General features: G+C 36.5%; 1 protein-coding gene across 1 annotated transcript in view; it reads right to left on the bottom strand.

Annotated features, from left to right (window-relative positions):
• Positions 1-6,524: 6,524 nt before the first annotated feature.
• LOC107585636 (calmodulin-regulated spectrin-associated protein 1-B) overlaps positions 6,525-19,445 on the bottom strand; it is a 20,485-nt gene continuing 7,564 nt past the window's right edge. The window contains exons 3-14 of the mRNA XM_016272736.1: positions 18,205-18,285; positions 17,705-17,764; positions 15,455-15,596; positions 15,149-15,288; positions 13,143-13,239; positions 12,842-13,007; positions 12,664-12,746; positions 12,456-12,540; positions 9,762-11,820; positions 7,001-7,137; positions 6,714-6,901; positions 6,525-6,629 (exon numbers count right to left, since the gene is read on the bottom strand). Of these exons, the coding sequence (XP_016128222.1) occupies positions 6,526-6,629; positions 6,714-6,901; positions 7,001-7,137; positions 9,762-11,820; positions 12,456-12,540; positions 12,664-12,746; positions 12,842-13,007; positions 13,143-13,239; positions 15,149-15,288; positions 15,455-15,596; positions 17,705-17,764; positions 18,205-18,285 (3,342 nt within the window). The 3' untranslated portion in view covers position 6,525. The remainder of the gene's footprint in view (positions 6,630-6,713; positions 6,902-7,000; positions 7,138-9,761; positions 11,821-12,455; positions 12,541-12,663; positions 12,747-12,841; positions 13,008-13,142; positions 13,240-15,148; positions 15,289-15,454; positions 15,597-17,704; positions 17,765-18,204; positions 18,286-19,445) is intronic.

The following is a 19,445-nucleotide window of genomic DNA, read 5'->3' as shown; positions in this document are numbered from 1 at the left end:
AATGAAAAACGAGATGTAATAACTTAATTTGGACGTGGCAGTGAAAAACAAGACGTCATCACTTAATCTGGCAGAACTGTCGTCATCAGTACAGCCGGACGCAGCACAGACTGTAATTTGGGGGATGTCATCACTACAGTTGGACGTGGCAAAGACTGTAGTTTGGGCGACGTCATCAGTACAGCTGGACGTGGCACAGACTGTAGTTTGGGGGGCGTCATCAGTACAGCCGGACGTGTCACAGACTGTAGTTTGGGGGGCGTCATCAGTACAGCCGGACGTAGCACAGACTGTAGTTTGGGGGACGTCATCAGTACAGCCGGACGCAGCACAGACTGTAGTTTGGGGGGCGTCATCAGTACAGCCGGAGATGGCACAGACTGCAGTTTGGGGGGTGTCCTCAGTACAGCTGGATGCGGCACTGAAAGAAGCTGGAGAGAAGTGAACAGAAGAGTCGGATGTGGCACAGACTGTACCTGTGTCATTGACTTCTCGACCTAAAGGGGAGAATATGGACCAAAAGATATTAATCATTAAAAGAACATTTATGAAATATTTTATAACTATATTAACATATTACTGCAACTATAAGCTTTCTGTAAATTATGAAGTGACCTTTTGGAGGCATGGCTTTCTATTTTTTCAGTAAATGGTCAATGTATACATCATGTACATTTCTCTTATTTAAAAGCACAATGCTCATGAACATGCCAGAAAAAAAGGCATCATGATACTGCATGATAATACATGCATGGATGTCTTTTTTTCTGGCATGATCATGAGCATTGTGCTTTTAAATAAGAGAAATGTTTCAAATCAATCAAAGATTAAAAAAGTGCCTTTACAGCTCCCAAATTGGTTGCGTGTATGAATATGAATAAGGTCATCCAAAGCTTGCATGGTAACCTTAGCATGTAACTTAAATATTTGTGACTAGATCATGACACTTAGACATTAAATTAGGTGTCAAGTCATTACAATGAATTAAAACATCACTTAATGTAATTACAGTAATATTGATTAGCAAATTCCCGGTTTTGTGTAAATTCAAATATGAACTTGAAAGAAGTGAAAACTTGAAAGTAAAATGTCATGTGTTGATTTTATGTTTCTGAATTGTGTTTGTGCAGTATAATTTGTGTTATATTAAGTTACAGACTTTATAAAACTGGACTTCAGCTAAGCCCCTAAATTCTTCACTGTGTCCTCCAAAAATACCTTTAAACATCCAAATATGCAGACTCCAGTACAGAAAGGGAATTGCTGCATATTCATAACGTGGACATATCATTTACCATCATCACTCCGGTCTGCTTTTTCTTCTTGACCTGAGGGGGTGTTGTTGACTTTTTTCCTCTCTCTTTGAATTAAAGCAATTACTCCTAGCAACGTAAGTAGCATTCTGAAATAGTAACTAAGCGTTGGCTGGAAGAAATGCAAAGTGAGAAAGATACTAGAATGCAACTAGCAATAAAACGACTAGCGTTGGCTGCAAGATGTGCAAAGTGTAAACAATGCAACTAGCAACGAACCGCAAGCGATTAATCGTCAGACAGGCCAACGTGAGCCTTTATAGTACTGGCATAGCACTGTGACGTCACGAACCAACTGACGTTCCAATGCTGCTCACAGAGGGCCGTTTGTGATTGGTCCGTTTTCCGTTGTGGCGCGTAATAGAGAATGAGGAGTTACGTCACGATCTTGTCACTCCGCAGTTCGGGAAGGCGCCGCCATTTTAGCAGGATACGCTATCCGTTCCCATGGTTACTTCTCATTCTCTATAAGGATAAATGATTATCTTTTGTTTTGTTTTTGCCTTTAAGTTAAACAACCATTCATTCTTCATTGTATCGTTTGCAGGGAAGAATTTGGTTTGCAGTGTTTACCCGATTAGCTTGAATACAGTGTACAGCCATCATATGGTACATTATCCAAATAAAAGTGTGTTCAACAAGTCGATCCATTTCTTTGTTGGAAACTTTTAAATGACTAAGTATAATTGATGTCATTATAAATATTCATTTTTCCATGACCACGGAGGAGAATCAGAGATTGTGGGTCACATTCAGCGAACAGTACTTTTTATATTTATTTCAACAAATGACAAGCAAAATCAAATCCCTAGGAGCTTGGGGAAAGTTTTGTAGCATTTTCAAACGCTGGTTAAATGGGCTAAGACAGCGATTTCTAAAGTTCATATTTTGGGCTCGTCTGTTTTTCCACACATATGCTTCATTAGTAAGATGTGTACAGAATGTGGTGTTTAAATATCACTGTCTCGGTGCATTAAGCGCGTTCTTTATATGAGAGGAAAATGCTTAACGTAAATAAACGCGTTGCGTTCACATTTTGATCTCATATCTGCACATAGTACAGGTGCATCTCAATCAATTAGAATGTCGTGGAAAAGTTCATTTATTTCAGTAATTCAACTCAAATTGTAGAAAGCGCTTCTGGATTAAGACAGCGATTTCTAAAGTTCATATTTTGGGCTCGTCTGTTTTTCCACACATATGCTTCATTAGTAAGATGTGTACAGAATGTGGTGTTTAAATATCACTGTCTCGGTGCATTAAGCGCGTTCTTTATATGAGAGGAAAATGCTTAACGTAAATAAACGCGTTGCATTCACATTTTGATCTCATATCTGCACATAGTACAGGTGCATCTCAATCAATTAGAATGTCGTGGAAAAGTTCATTTATTTCAGTAATTCAACTCAAATTGTGAAACTCGTGTATTAAATCAATTCAATGCACACAGTTACAATTTTGTCTTTATCACTGTCTTGGTACATTAAGCCACTTTAAGCATTTTAGAAAGTCCCCTGTTCAAGTTCTGCTAATCCACAAGCCTAGTGAGAGTCATGCTCGCAATGAAGGTAATGTTAACTATTAAACCAACCAAATCAAAACTTTCAAAAACACACAGCAATGTGATTATTTTACTGAGTGAGAGTCAGTGGGTTTAATCAGTGACATTAACAGATTCACTATTCGGCGTCTTCTCCGCGACCTCCTTCCCTTGGAGTTTTTACACATAGAAAAGGCAAAAAACACATATTGCATTGTCCAGTTTTCTCTCAGAACGATGATCTGAGTTACTATTGCAATTATCGATGCAGTATGAATGACATACACTGGTGACATTTTTCACAATCACGACAAACAATCAAATACTGCCCTAAACTCAATAGCGGAAGCCAGCACTATCCTGCAAATATGGCGGATAAACAAAGCAGTTTCCCAGAACTCAACGCGGCGTTACGTCACATTCTCATTCTTTATAGCTCGTAGTGTGGGTAACATGCTGTTTGTTTATTTCTTTCTTATTAAACGTTAAGAATGGTCTAATATTGGCATGTATTTTGCGCTGTAAATGATGTATGTGATGTACATTTAAGTTGTTTGACTCAAGCATGAATTAAAACGAGCAGTGTGTGGTGATCGCGAGCTCTTGTATTGTCATTTAAACACAAGATATGACCAATCATTCTTTAATACATGTAGCTAAGATTATTTAAGGCATCATTTTAATGATTATTTATATAAAAATAGTTACATGATGTTAAAAATCGTAAACAACATTATGCAACCTATGTACACAGTGTTTACGTTCAGATCAAAGCATAAACAATGTATCTGTGTACAGTGCTGCTGACAGCATATGTTCCAGTGTTGCCAGTTTAGCAATTTTGTTGCTAAATTTTTATTTTACGAACAAATCTAAATTACTGAGATTTGATGTAGTGACAATTTTTGCATTGTGATTACGTAATGACGTCATCACGCAATGACATCACAACGTCATTTAGCAACAAATTTAGCAACTTTTAGCAACTTCGCCTGAAAATTAGTTGGCAACAGTGATACGTTCATTACGTTGTTTACATATGTGATACTCTCCAAAATGGTGGTGACGCGGAGGAGATGAATTGGGATCACCATTTTTGGGTGAACTATCCCTTTAAGTAGAATAGAAACTTTCATTCATTAGATTCATTCAAACCGACTGATTCATTCATGAACTACGGACTACTAATACACTGCTTAAAACTAATTGGTCAGAATGTGTAGTTTTGAACTTCACTAGCTAATAAAAAAAACTTGTAATCCTTCAAAACGGTGTAAGTGTTCGTTCAATAATTCAATGTTGTATATAAAAAGTTATTTATATTTTAACATTATATTATGCATTTATATTATTTTACGAACAAATCTAAATTACTGAGATTTGATGTAGTGACAATTTTTGCATTGTGATTACGTAATGACGTCATCACGCAATGACATCACAACGTCATTTAGCAACAAATTTAGCAACTTTTAGCAACTTCACCTGAAAATTAGTTGGCAACAGTGATACGTTCATTACGTTGTTTACATATGTGATACTCTCCAAAATGGCACTATAGGATGACGCGGAGGAGATGAATTGGGATCACCATTTTTGGGTGAACTATCCCTTTAAGTAGAATAGAAACTTTCATTCATTAGATTCATTCAAACCGACTGATTCATTCATGAATGAAGCAAAGTTCACTTTATGAATGACTCACACGATTCATCAGCAAAATAGAGCAAAAAGTCCAAATGTACAATGTTGCCTAAATAACTGACAATCAAATTATTGTTTATTGAGCTGTTGTATAAAATGAATGTCACATGCAATTGTGCTGATATTCCGGAAAATAGCACTATACTGGTGTGATGTTTAACTAGATTAGTTATAAACCCAAACAAATAAATAAATAAAAACTTATCTGGAATTTTGGGGGCATTTCAGACCTTGCATGACGCTTAAGTTATGCCAATGCCAGACTTGCTTGTTAAGCATTATGGAGGGTTAAGTTAGGCTGTATTGAGATGTTTTAATAGTATTTTAATTTCACAGCAGTGACAAACTTCAGGGCAAATATGATTGTTACCTGGCTGTCACCAATGAAGAAGGTCAGGGAGCCGTCGATGGCGAGATCGGGAGGGGTTCACGAACACTGGCAGAACAGACCAAAAACTAGGCTGAGAGGGATAGACTTACGATGTTTGATCAGTTTGCTGCCCCCCAAAAAAAGTGTTAAATTCACGAATCTTAGGATATTTTTGATTTCTACTTTGGTCAGATTGTTAAAATTACACCACAAGCAAGACATCATTTTGGTTGTATAATTTATTAAATTTCAGTGTTCTTCTTTAAAATAAATATATGGTAAATAATAATAATAGGCTAATAAAGAAAAGTTAAAGCAAAGTTATGTACAATCCAAACATATACTACAGAAAGCCCTGCTCACAGGAGTCCCTGGAGTGCATACATTCTTTACTGAACACACACACAATCAGTGGCAATGCGTTTCTATGATTCTTTAGTGAAGAATTAGGAACGTACATTAATACTGTCAGCAGCCAGCGTGAATACATGAAGAAAAGGAAAGATGGATAATACAGAAGCATTTCATGATAAAATATTTTAAAACCATGAAGAGGTCAACATCTACACACACGCGCGCACACACTCAAATCCCTTGTCACTTGTTCATTGCATTGCACTGCTAAAGTGAGTGTCATGTATGAACAGCAGCATATGGAGAGGTATGAGAAATGCAAAAAAAACGGACGCGCTCGTACACACATTCGCACGTGCAACGATAGCAACCATAATTCATAGTTCAAGTAGTGGAAGTGTCGTCTTTTGTTCCCTGTGTAAATTAATACTATGGTAAAATCAAACAGAAAAGTGTCACGTGCAGATTCCTGCCTAAAAAAAACAACACTGAACGATGACGTAATCCTAAAACACATTCATTAACTCTGTCAATCAAACATCAAGCTCCACCCACTTCTGACTTCCTCAGCTCTGCTTGTGTAATAGGCAGATAGTGGCCAATAGGAGCATGGCAGCTAGTGAGCAAATAGGAAAGCGGGAGTCTTGTGGACCAGTAGAATATTAGGAGGCCTGCTCATTAGCAAAACAGCAGTTTAAGAGACTGGAATTTAACCCAGTAACCAATCAGAAAGCAGCGGTTGAATCCGATGAGCCAATGGGAAGCGGGATCATTTTCTCTTTGACGTGCTCGGCCGCTTGGCCTGCCACAGGTGACCGTGGATGGTGAGAGCGTCTACGCTGACCGACACAGACTTGGCGGGGATGACGGTGAACTGCTTGCGGTCAGAGCTGTATTTGTAGAGTCTGTCGATCATTTTGCGGCTGATGGCGCGCGGTCCCGTGCCTTTGAGCTTGACGATCTCCTCTGTTTCGGGGGAATATACGTACAACGCCCTGAACTGACATCCACCGTCACGGAAAAGGATTATCAGGTGGTTGGATTCACACCGCTCAATTTCCTGTGGAATTATGGCAATGATTTATTACATGCTCAAACATATACAGCTGTATATACAGATAAATATAAATGTAAGTAGCTACTCAATTTTTTTTTTTTTTTTACGTTGTTTAATATGCAATACTGTCTTGATAGTAAATTATCTATCTATGCCAATAATATGCACACTGATGGTCTGTTCCCACTCACCTGTGTGAACTGGCCCCTCCTGACGCCACACTGTCACCTTCAGTAGCAGCAGAGGCCAATGAGAGAGACGATCCAGAGGGAGCAGAACAAAGACTAACCGCTGGAGAGAGAAAGAGTGATGTTCTAATCAAATTCAGGCATGTCAAGTCAGAAATATGGCGCATGTCAAGTCAGAAATATTTACGAGCAGAACAGGAAGATTCAGCACGATGCAGTGATTTAGGGCGGGGCCTCCTGTTACGTGGGCGTGGTTTGGCCACACCCTGTTCCTCCAGAAGTTCTTGCTGCTTCCTGCTCAGGTACTCTTGTTTGATCAACTCCCTCCGAGCCTTTTCTTCCTCTTTACGCACACGCTCTTCCTCAGCTTTTCGTCTGATACAAACACACACAAATGACATCAAATCGATCTGCTGCAGCCCTTCTACAGTATTTACTCCCACAGAGACACACTGGATCGACCGTGACTGATACCTGGCTTCATCTCGTTTGAGCTCTGACCCCGCCTCCAGCTGCTGCTTACGTATTCGTGCCTCTTCGGCCTTACGCTGCTGTTTGAGAAGGAACGCCGCCCTCTTCTTAGCCAGCTCATCCTCTGTTTTCTGATCATCCTGCATACAGAAATGGAAAATGGAGACATTGGTTTTAATTTCAAATAATAAAATAAAATCATAGGCAGGCAAGATGTGAAAAGTAATTAAAAGAGAAAATCACTTGCAATTGTGAACAAAATAAATTACATTCACAATTTTATACTGCAATTTTATTTAATCAAAAACATGTATTAAATTACTGATCATTGGTGCCTTCACATTCTTATGGCCTTTAAGAAATGCTAGCAATAGCAAAATGGTAAGACATCAATGCTCAATAAATAATTCAAGTTTTATTTCTTAATAAAAATGAATAAACAACCAAAAAACGACTAAATTACCATAAATAACCAAAAATAAATAAATAAAATAAATCACATTAAACATAATTTCTAAGTATAATTAGAATAAATATTATAATGCAACACAATAACAGATAAATCATATTATAATAGTAGATTTAGAAATATTTAAATAATAATACAAATATTTATTAACCCACTCTACTTAGATCTAATACAAACACAGATCTTGGTCTTTGCTTAGTCTTTTATGGGTTTATACTTCGTTTCTCTTGTGTTATTAATATATTGACTTATTTTATTATTAAGGCGAGACCCTGTTTAATTGTGTAGCTGTGCAGATTTTTATATTCTTTTTACTATTTTGAATTTCTGTACAGCACTTTGGTCAGCCGTGTGGCTGTTTTATACGTGCTATATAAATAAACTGAAACTTGAAACTTAATAATAATAATAATAATGATAATAATAATAATAATAAATGTAATAAAAATAAATCCTATTAAACAACTCTTCTTGGGGCTGAAACGTTCCATTTTATAACGCAATATAATTAGTATTTTTGGACCCACGTTATATTAATTGGCCTTAACATCTATGTACTTACATTTAAATTAATCATTTGGTACAATGCACTTATTGTGTACATACATGTTTTTACTTATATTTTAAAAACACCCGCATGTAATTACATCTGTAATTAATTTCTGTAATTACATTTATAATTACACTGTTGACCCATCCCTTACACCTTAACCCACCCTTAAACCTACCCATACCACCAAACCTGTCCCTAACCTCACCCGTATCCCACCTCAGCAATAGCAGCAAATGTGTTTTGCAATACAATATGAACACAATAAGTACAATGTACTTATTTTTTGATGTAAGTACATAGTAGTTAAGGCCACTTAATATAAAGTGGGGCCGATTTTTTTTTACAATGCAATATAACACACAGACAGATAGAATCATATCTTTCTGATCATCCTGCATACAGAAATGGAAAATGGAGACATTGGTTTTAATTTCAAATAATAAAATAAAATCATAGGCAGGCAAGATGTGAAAAGTAATTAAAAGAGAAAATCACTTGCAATTGTGAACAAAATAAATTACATTCACAATTTTATACTGCAATTTTATTTAATCAAAAACATGTATTAAATTACTGATCATTGGTGCCTTCACATTCTTATGGCCTTTAAGAAATGCTAGCAATAGCAAAATGGTAAGACATCAATGCTCAATAAATAATTCAAGTTTTATTTCTTAATAAAAATGAATAAACAACCAAAAAACGACTAAATTACCATAAATAACCAAAAATAAATAAATAAAATAAATCACATTAAACATAATTTCTAAGTATAATTAGAATAAATATTATAATGCAACACAATAACAGATAAATCATATTATAATAGTAGATTTAGAAATATTTAAATAATAATACAAATATTTATTAACCCACTCTACTTAGATCTAATACAAACACAGATCTTGGTCTTTGCTTAGTCTTTTATGGGTTTATACTTCGTTTCTCTTGTGTTATTAATATATTGACTTATTTTATTATTAAGGCGAGACCCTGTTTAATTGTGTAGCTGTGCAGATTTTTATATTCTTTTTACTATTTTGAATTTCTGTACAGCACTTTGGTCAGCCGTGTGGCTGTTTTATACGTGCTATATAAATAAACTGAAACTTGAAACTTAATAATAATAATAATAATGATAATAATAATAATAATAAATGTAATAAAAATAAATCCTATTAAACAACTCTTCTTGGGGCTGAAACGTTCCATTTTATAACGCAATATAATTAGTATTTTTGGACCCACGTTATATTAATTGGCCTTAACATCTATGTACTTACATTTAAATTAATAATTTGGTACAATGCACTTATTGTGTACATACATGTTTTTACTTATATTTTAAAAACACCCGCATGTAATTACATCTGTAATTAATTTCTGTAATTACATTTATAATTACACTGTTGACCCATCCCTTACACCTTAACCCACCCTTAAACCTACCCATACCACCAAACCTGTCCCTAACCTCACCCGTATCCCACCTCAGCAATAGCAGCAAATGTGTTTTGCAATACAATATGAACACAATAAGTACAATGTACTTATTTTTTGATGTAAGTACATAGTAGTTAAGGCCACTTAATATAAAGTGGGGCCGATTTTTTTTTACAATGCAATATAACACACAGACAGATAGAATCATATAATAATAATATATTTAAAATATATAATAATAATAATAATAATAATAATAATAATAATAATCATCATCTTTTGCAAAAATGCTCTGGTACCTTAAAGAAGAAGCCCAGTCCAGATTTCGGTTCCTCATCAGGTTCTGTGCTAGTGTCAGCCGGTTCAGCCAGGTCAGATAGGTCCACTTCAATCAGCTGTGCTTTCGTTCGGTTTTCCTCGGACGGAACCGGAACGTTCTCCTTTCCAGAGCCGCCGGACTCGCTCCGCTCCTGGGTTGGATCGACAGGCGACGGTTCCAGCAGGGGGAGTTCGTTTTGGGGCGAGTCGAGGCTGTCGGTGCGTCGGTTTGCGGCATCCTGCTGTCTGAATGTAGTATTGTGAATAATTCTTTTTGAGCCACGCCCACCCTCTTTAGCTCCGCCCTCTTCCTCATTCTCATCCCGGGGGGTCCTGCCTCCCGGTGTCGGAGTGCTTGCTTTCGCCGCTGGACGACTGTTGGTATCTTTGCTCAGTTTGAGGTCGCTAGGTTTCGTTTGAGGCGTACGACTCGAGCTGAGCCTGGGAGGACGTTTGGTTGTGGTGGAAAGGGTTTCCGTGAACTGTACGGAAAGGCGTGACTTAGTCTCAGGTTGCTCTGGCGGGTGTTCGTTTAAGGGCGGCACAGTGCTCGGTTTGGTTTCCTGCGGGGACTGGATGGTCTGTTTCATGAGCAAGTCCTGCTGGAGAGACAGTTGCATCATTTGCTGCTGTATCGCTCCGATCGCTTCGTTCAGGAGCTCAATTGAACGGCTACATTCGCCGAGATCTGGTTCTCCGCCCACATCATCCGAAGCCCCGCCCCCTCCTGTTACACTCAAACGATTGTCCCTATCCTCCTCTACCGGCGTTTCTTTACTCTCCGCGTCTTTTCCTTGGGCTTTCAGAATCTCAACGCATGAGTCATCCTTCGCAAGCGCTTTCTTTTTACACCCAATTACCGTTTTCATTGGGTGTGGCAGTGTGTCTCTCCTCCCCTTTTTAACGACATGAAAGAACGCCGCTTTTCCCAGCTGCAGCCGTTGCCGAGCCGAAAGGTTCTCCATCTTCTTTTTCTGCATCTCAATAGCGCGCCGTTTCTCCTCCAGCTGCATGCGAAGGTGTACGAGTTCGGAAGTGAGACCAGGTCGGCCACCTGGCGTTCCCGGACTCGCATCCGAAGGGAATTGCACGCTTTCTGATCCATCAGGAGTGGTTGTCTGCGAGCTCCCGGTGCTGCAGCAACCATCGGGGAATCCGACTCCATGTCTACGGAGTTCTGCGAAACTCGTCATGCGGCCAGTGCCAGTCGACGTGCTGCTGGCCTGCGACAACATGCTCGGGCAAGGACTTGCCCTTCCACTCGCGCCTTCTTTATCGTACCGTTCGCGCAAGCAAACATCCTGGCGCAGTTTCGCCGACTCCTCTTCCTCTCCGAGTCCTATGCATTTCCTCCCAGCGTGCATCAGAACTGCTTTGGAAATCTCTTGCTCTTGGACCTCTATTTCGTCATCTTCCTCAAACTCCAAATCCGAGGCGATGTCCTCCCAGCCTCCGAGCGGACTGTCCCGCACGCACTCCGCGTCGTCGAGCGGACTGTCCCGCACGCACTCCGCGTCGTCGAGCAGACTGTCCCGCACGCACTCCACGTCGTCGAGCGGACTGTCCCGCTCGCACTCCACGTCGTCGTGCAGGAAGAAGCTTCCGGGAGATTGAGCTCGAGAGCTTGCTTGCTCTATGCTACCGATCGGCGTAAACTTCCGGTTGAGAGTGCATTCTGTCGGTGTATACGCCCCCCTGCGTCCCTGACTCCGCCCCTCTCCACTCTCCTCCCACTTACTAACCTCCGTTTTCTCCTTATTTGGACGTAGAACCGCAGGTTGCAATGGTTCCAAGAAGAAACTCTCGGGTCGGGCGTCTCTGGATGCAGATGCGCCCTCTGGGTTAATCACAGTCAGTAGCTCCTCCTCTTCCTCCTGGTTGTCATAGTGACGTGTCTGGGGGAGGGGCTGGCCGTTGATGCGGTGTCGTGGAGTGATGACGACGACATTAGAAGCTAAACTGTCCTTGCTTATGGATCGAGCCAAGCTGATATTATCGCCACATACACGTTCCCAATCCATCTCCATCTGAGAGATGGGCCTGAGAAAACAGGTTTGAAATTTGAACGGGTTAGTCATTCATTCAAGACTGGGCTGTTGTAAACCTATAGAGATTTTGCAATTTCCAAATAAAAGGAGCAAATATTTATATGAGATAAAGTATATAAAAAATAAAGTAGCTTTCATTTGTATTTAATTTCCTGGATTTCCAAAAATAGATATTATCACACAGAAATAAAATGAATTAAATAATTTTCATAGAATTGTATTTATATACTATTACAGTACTTATTTTAAATTAGCATTTATTTGATATGTTTTCATTTTAATTTCAGTTTAAGTTTGTCATTTTTGTTATGTGCGTTTGTCATTTTTATTAGTTTTCACTATACAATTTCACTATTTGGCTTTTTAATTTTAGTACTTCATCTTCTACGCATTTTATTTCAGTTAGTTGCCAGAGCAAGAATTCAAATTTTTGTTTTTTTATCTTTTATAAGTTTTTCATCTAATATTTATTTTATTTGATAAAATATCATAAAATATTTTGAAATAAAGTCAAATATCCCAATAAATATTACAAAAATATTTGAAAAAAAAAGCAGAGTTAAAATATACATATACATAAAAAAAGATTTTAATAGTTTTAGTTAAAACATTTGACCTGACCCTAACCTTTGTTTCCGTTCTGTCCAGGCAAACTGTGATCCAAGCATGAGTCCATCCATACGGGACAAAGAGTTTGACCTGTTCCTGAGCTCTGCTCACAGAATGATAGAGAAAGATGAGAAAATAGAAAGGCAACTGTTCAATTTAATCAGTGTTATTGATTTAAGTGCAATATGTGAATATTCCTGAAAGTTTGATTAGAAGATGTAGTTACCTGAATTCTCCTCCCCCTGAGGCTTCTGCGGTCTCTGTCGCAGTGGGAGGAGCGGGTGGGAGGGGCTTCTGTTTGTTCTGAAACTAAAATGAAATATAGGTTTTATAAAACAATCAATGTAATGCAAAATATGTACGGCAATGTGCAACAGATCATTAGGTACTTCAAACAGACTTACACAGACAAGGACTCCTCAGGGTGCAAGTAATACCGCATACAACCATCAGGAGTGGCAGCTGTCGCTAGCGAGTCGGCTGAAGGGGAGGGAGTTAAGAGGTTTCGCTTGGTGGCATTGGATATGGGCACATGGGGGCGGGAACTCTTTGGCTGAAGAGACGCTCTCACTGTCAGATTGGAGCAATGGGTTGTCAATAACAACATAGCATTTAAATAAAAGAGTGAATGAATCATGAGATGGATATTTTTAGATCGAAACAAAGTGTCAGAAAAGTAGTGAGCTTTAAAGACTGGATTCTTACCATCTTTAATCTCTTGAAGGTCTCTTGGCTTTACGAAGTCTGGCTTCACTACTTCAAACCACCAAAAGAGCTCAGCAATGAAAACCATCACGTTATGCTGGAGGAACAAGAACATGTCAAAGACTGTAATTAGTGGTCGATCGATATATCGGGCGATATTTGGCATTTTTCAAATATCGGCATTGGCCGATAAGTTTTTCTGTTTGGCCGATGTGTTCGAGGCGGGACGTTTATTTTGACGGCGCTGAGATTGCAGCGCCTGAACACACAGTACTCACATTCTCCCTCTTGTTCGCTGTCGTCGTTCAGTTTTATCCAATAATCAGATAGAACTGTTAAATAATTGAATTAAAATGTATACAAAAAAGTATTATAAATGACTGCTTTAATATTATTAGTAATAGAAAGGCAAACATTATAATACTTTCTCGTTTGCCGTCAGCATTCAGCAAATACGCATTAATATCATTTAAACACATCTTTGAATGACTAATGAACATTTAATTTCACAAACCTTGCAAACTTAGTCGAATCTAGTTGAGATCTTGTGAAGTGTGCATTTGTATCCTGCATTATCGCGTGTTCTCTGCGTGACGGTCCGTCCATGCAAATTGAATGCGTTCAGGTGGAAAGTTCAGCTTGACTGGAGACGCGCAATCGACAAACTAAACTCGTGATTTCAAATTATGCTATGCTTCATGCATTTGCCCATGGTCATATTCATGTCATTTTCATTGTGTGCTGTATGTAAAATGAGTGTTACCTTGGCTTTATTTGAAAAAGAAATACACAAACTTCCCAGAATACTGAGTTGGTTACAGTGTTTACTTCCTATTCAATTAGATTTTTATTAAATATTTATTTGTGAAAAATGCTTTGTCTTCTAAAGTATAAGTATGTTTATTTTACACAATTATTTTTAATCCATTTTCAAATGATTTCAAATTTCTTAAATATGAATTAAAACAAATAAAATTATATTGGCCATTCTGCTTTCCAAGATATCGGCATCGGCGGTCAAAAAACCCATATCGGTCGACCACTAACTGTAATACACAGAGATGTTTTAATTTTCCACATTTTTGTAATTTCTATTATTCTCAAAGGTAATTAAACTTTTAAAAAATATAATACAGTAAATATATATTGTACTAAAATAGAATTACTGTATTATTTAATTAAATTCTATTTCATTTTAAATTTATTTTTAATTAAAATCTGCATATATTAAAGACATTATAACAAATATGACCATGATGTATTGTAAAATTACACTTTACAATTTTATTTGATTAATTAGATTAACAATCTATTTTATTTATTTATATACTATAACAGTATTTATTGATATTTTGAATAAGCATTCAGTTTTAGTTTAAATTTTAGTCATTTTGGTATGTGCTTTTGCCATTTTGTTATTGTTTTATATTTCAATTTGGCTTTAATTAATTTTTATTTCAGTTTTTAATTTAATTTAATTTTAGTACTTCATATTCAATATTTATATTTTATTTTAGCTTTACTCCAATTTAAAAAATGTTTTATATGCAGTAAATATATACTAAAATAGAATAATTGTATTATTTAATTGTTTATTTGGCTTTAAATTATTTTTATTTCAGTTTTTGTTTTAGTACGTCAAATTCAATATTTATATTTGATTTTATTTCAGCTTTAAATAAAAAAATAAATTTAATTAAAATACTTTGTTTTAGATTATATTATATTATTAAAATATGCATATATTAAAGGCAGTACAACAAAAATGACCATGATGTACAAATACTTTACATGTCAATTAGATTAATTGAATAAACAATTTTATAATAAAATTTTTTTTTTTTTTTAAGCATGTCAGTTTAAAAGTATAAGTAGATTTGTTTTCACTGAGCTTGGAGCAATGTGTTGTGGGACTGTTTTAACTGAAGAATGCATTTGGTTTCTTAGAAGGTAGCTATTTTAGCTATACTCTTGTATTACTGAATGAAATATATTTCAGTACGAACCTTCAGCACTGGTGGGCTGTAGAGTAGATCTTCAGTGTGCAGGTAAAAACACCTGTTCAGGTATTCGTTAGAAAACTCCCGGAGCAGATGGATGTTATACACACTGTCCGATAGAGACGGCACCTCCTTCAGACAAATATCTAATAGAAAAGATATTTATAATGTTACAAAGTAAGCGATTTGAACTTTCTATTCACCAAAGAAACCTGATTTAAACTGTGCAGTTGAATTGATTGCAACAATTTACATAAGAATGAATTGACACGATTATTCTGCTCATTTGTGGCCCATTGTGTGTCTATATACCATCTAGCCTCATGTATTCAGGGCAGTAGAAGTGAACGACCGCTAGCAGAGCTGCGCCATCACAAACATCCTTCATCAGATCCTCCATCACAGCCAGGTGTGGGAACGGCCGGCCGGACAGGTGTTCTCTACGGTACCGTACCTGAGAGAGAGCAGGCAGGGGCTTATAAAGCATCTAACACAGATCAGACACACACAGTCTCTCACATACTAAATCACACACTCACTTTAAATATGACAGTTCTATGAAAAATGAAAATCCTATCATCAATTAATCACCCTCATGTCACTTTAGAAACATGTTTTTGTTCATACGGTTTAAATACTGTTCAAACAAAAAGACAAATCTTTTCCATACAATAAAAGCGGATAGTATTTATGACTGCTGAGCTCCAAAAATGACAAAGAAGCATCGCAAAATAAGTCTGTACAACTTAATAATAAACATATTACTTTATATTAAAGCACACCATTCCAAGTGTTCAGATGCCATGATAAATGTGTGGAACAGACTGAAATGAAATTAGTTTTTGTGATTATTTACTGAATAATCTGCCCAAGCTCTTAATCATTTTTGCATGCTTACGATACATACAGATGACAGGACTTTCATTTCCAGAGGAACAAATAAAAATTATTATTTTCATGCAAAATTACCTCCATATGTGTGGAATGTGTTGTGTGGCATAGTGGTTTCTTACATGCCATTGAATTTCACTCAAAATTTGGTTAAAATTTTGTGTGTGTGTGTATACATACACACATATATGTTAATCATGTTTTTAGTTAACTATATATTAGAGTGGTCAAACGATTAATCGCTTTCAAAATAAAAATGTGCTTACATAATATGTGCTGTGTATATTTATTATTTAAATACACACACATGCATGTATATATTTCAGAAAAATATGTTATGTTTATATATTAAATATATTTATTTATAATATAAATTATATAAATATAGACATGTAAATACTTTCAAAATATATACTGTATGCGTATATATATATATATATATACACACACAGAACACACATATATTATGCAAACAAAAACTTTTATTTTGGATGCGATTAATTGTTTGACAGCACTAATATATACACTGTATGTATGTATGTATGTATATATATATATATATATATAAATAATTAACTAAAACTGTATTTAAAACGACGCAAAAAACATTGTTAAAAGATAAATTAAACCAATAAAAAATATTTTTCAGCTAGCTGCAACATAGCATATTTTAATTTAGATTAACTTCTAAATAAAAATAACTAAATGAGAAAAATTTGTAAAACTACTTACTGTACATATAAAGTAAACAAAAACTGCTAAAAAAAACACCAAAATTACTAAAATGAAAATGAAAATGGAAAATATAAAACTAAAAACTAGATACAAATTATAATAGTATCTCAATGATACTAAAGTAAAATTCATTAGTAAAAGTGACATATATTATAATCTACTATAATAAATCATATTATATATATACTTGTATATTATAATCTACTATAATAAATCATATTATATATATACTTGTATATTATAATCTACTATAATAAATCATATTATATATATACTTGTATATTATAATCTACTATAATAAATCATATTATATATATACTGTATACCGGCAGGGATTGTAGGTGGGGGGAGTGAATGTACAGCGCTCTCTCCCACCTTCAATACCATGACTGAGGTGCCCTTGAGCAAGGCACCGAACCCCCAACTGCTCCCCGGGCGCCGCAGCAAAAATGGCTGCCCACTGCTCCGGGTATGTGTTCACGGTGTGTGTGTGTTCACTGCTGTGTGTGCGTACTTTGGATGGGATAAATGCAGAGCACTAATTCCAAGTATGGGTTCCAAGTATGTCACGTCATATATAAATTATAATGATTACATATAAATTAGTTGATTTTATATTATAAAAATGTGTGTGTGCAAACATATAAATGTAATTAAAATTAGTACAGTTAAAATTAGTTTAATTAGTACATATAAACGAAATCTTAAAATAAAAAATATATATGTATAATAGTATATCATTTTCGAATGCTTGGATGTGTGGATGCATGGAAGAGTGAAGTATTGAAGAGTGTGTTAGATGTCTGCTAGTCAATTTGAGACCTGAAAGGTCTGCAGCAGGCTTTTGTTTGTAATTACTAAAAAAAAAAAATAGCTCTGGGTTTGGGTTCGTGCAGACCTTGAGTATGCGTATGTGAGAGAGCACGAGTACTGTACCACACGAGAGAATTCCACCGGTTCCAGCATGCAATGGGCCAAAGCGTTCATGAGATCAGGCTGAGACAGACAGAGACAAAACAAGACAGAGAGATGGACAGATGGATGAACGCATGAGATGCACAATGACACACACACACACAACATCTAGTCACGCTTTTCCTGCAGCGTGACGTGACGGATGCAGGGGGCGCTGTGGCACTTACAGGCACCAGCTTCCAGTACCATTTTGAGGGAGACTATCCGACAGGAAGGGGCGGGACGAGAGAGACAAACAGGAAGAGCATAAAGGTTAAACGTCGAGCAGAGAAAGAGGTGGAAGGAGAAGAGAACGATCAGATCTAAATGAATGGAATCTGATCAGAGAACAGGGTTAAACAGTGTAGTAAAATGCACAGCGAGTGATTCAGCCAATCGACGAGGAGAACACAGGCCTGCATGCTAACGCTCTGGGTGCTGCTCTACTATCAGATGGGTTCGAGACTCGTGATTGGTCAGACCTTCTGATGGCACGGCGAATCCATCAGTGGCGGTTTCATCTTGAGTTCCTTCTCGGAGAGTTCCCTCGTCTTCAGAATCACCTGCAGCACATATACACACACAGATCAGCGTACTTGACTCCATTTCAAACTCTAATAAAAGAGTTTGATATTCTATGAAAACATACTCAAAAGACTGGAACTTTTATTCAATCTGAGCTATAACATGAGATATGACATGTGACCTATTAGATGTCTTACCAAAAACAGTCCACTTTATTGGTGCGAATGAATCATTAAAAGATAAATTTTTGTCTTGTGAAATAATTCAGAAGTTTTGGTCCAATTTATACTCTCATATGGTTAAACACCCAATCTTTTAGTTTAAATATATTAGTTGCTACTATACTGAACCTTCCAATAAGTCTAAGGAACATATCCTAATTTTAAAAAAATGTTTATCCACAAACAAACGTTTTTGGTCTCAGCTAAAAAAAAAAATGTATCAACGATATAATGTTTCATATCGTTCGGTATCGATAATTATTGACCTTTTTTAAAACAAAGCAATAGAATTTTTTTTTTTAATTTAACCACAGTATTTACAATTAACACAATTTGAGACAAACAACAAATATTTTTTGTTTTAACAATCAAACATAATAAAAATTAAACGTATCTAATTTCTAATGTTTTATATGCCGATTAAATAGGTCTTTATTGTATAGGTTTTCAAAACTAATTGTCTCCCGAGGCCACAGGAGGGCGCAATGTGCAAAATAATGCAGCGCATTTAAAATTGTCAACGCAAGGAAGTAACTCTATAAAAACATGCATTACGTCAAAATTAACTCATAAAAATCTAATATAATTTCGTAAATTGCATAAACAATTATGAACAAAACAGCATCATGTATTTATGCATTGCTTAATCCAAAGAGCCGAAGCCCCCGCCACACAGACTGCATTTAAAAACATACGAGACGCAGATAAAAGGAATAAACCTCCACAAATTCGTGACGTGTTTTCTAAAAGTTTAAACTGTTTTAACTTTGCATGGCTTTCTATACTCTTGTGTGAGACGCGAGTGCAGCTGTCATATTTGTCTGTCTAAAAATGTGCTGATTATGCGTTCTGTGTGAATGGCTTGGTTTCGGTTTTAACGCATTCAAGATCTTCTCCGCATTGAGCTTCTATATTTCTCTAATATTTTGAATGAATAACGCAGCAGCGGCGCGTCTCGTGGGCTAGACTAACAAAAC

This window comes from Sinocyclocheilus grahami, unplaced genomic scaffold, assembly GCF_001515645.1.
Source record: "Sinocyclocheilus grahami isolate Dianchi unplaced genomic scaffold, SAMN03320097.WGS_v1.1 scaffold73.1, whole genome shotgun sequence".
NCBI lineage: Eukaryota > Metazoa > Chordata > Actinopteri > Cypriniformes > Cyprinidae > Sinocyclocheilus > Sinocyclocheilus grahami.
The sequence above is the reverse complement of the archived record's forward strand: the minus strand, read 5'-3'. Positions and strand labels throughout refer to the sequence as shown.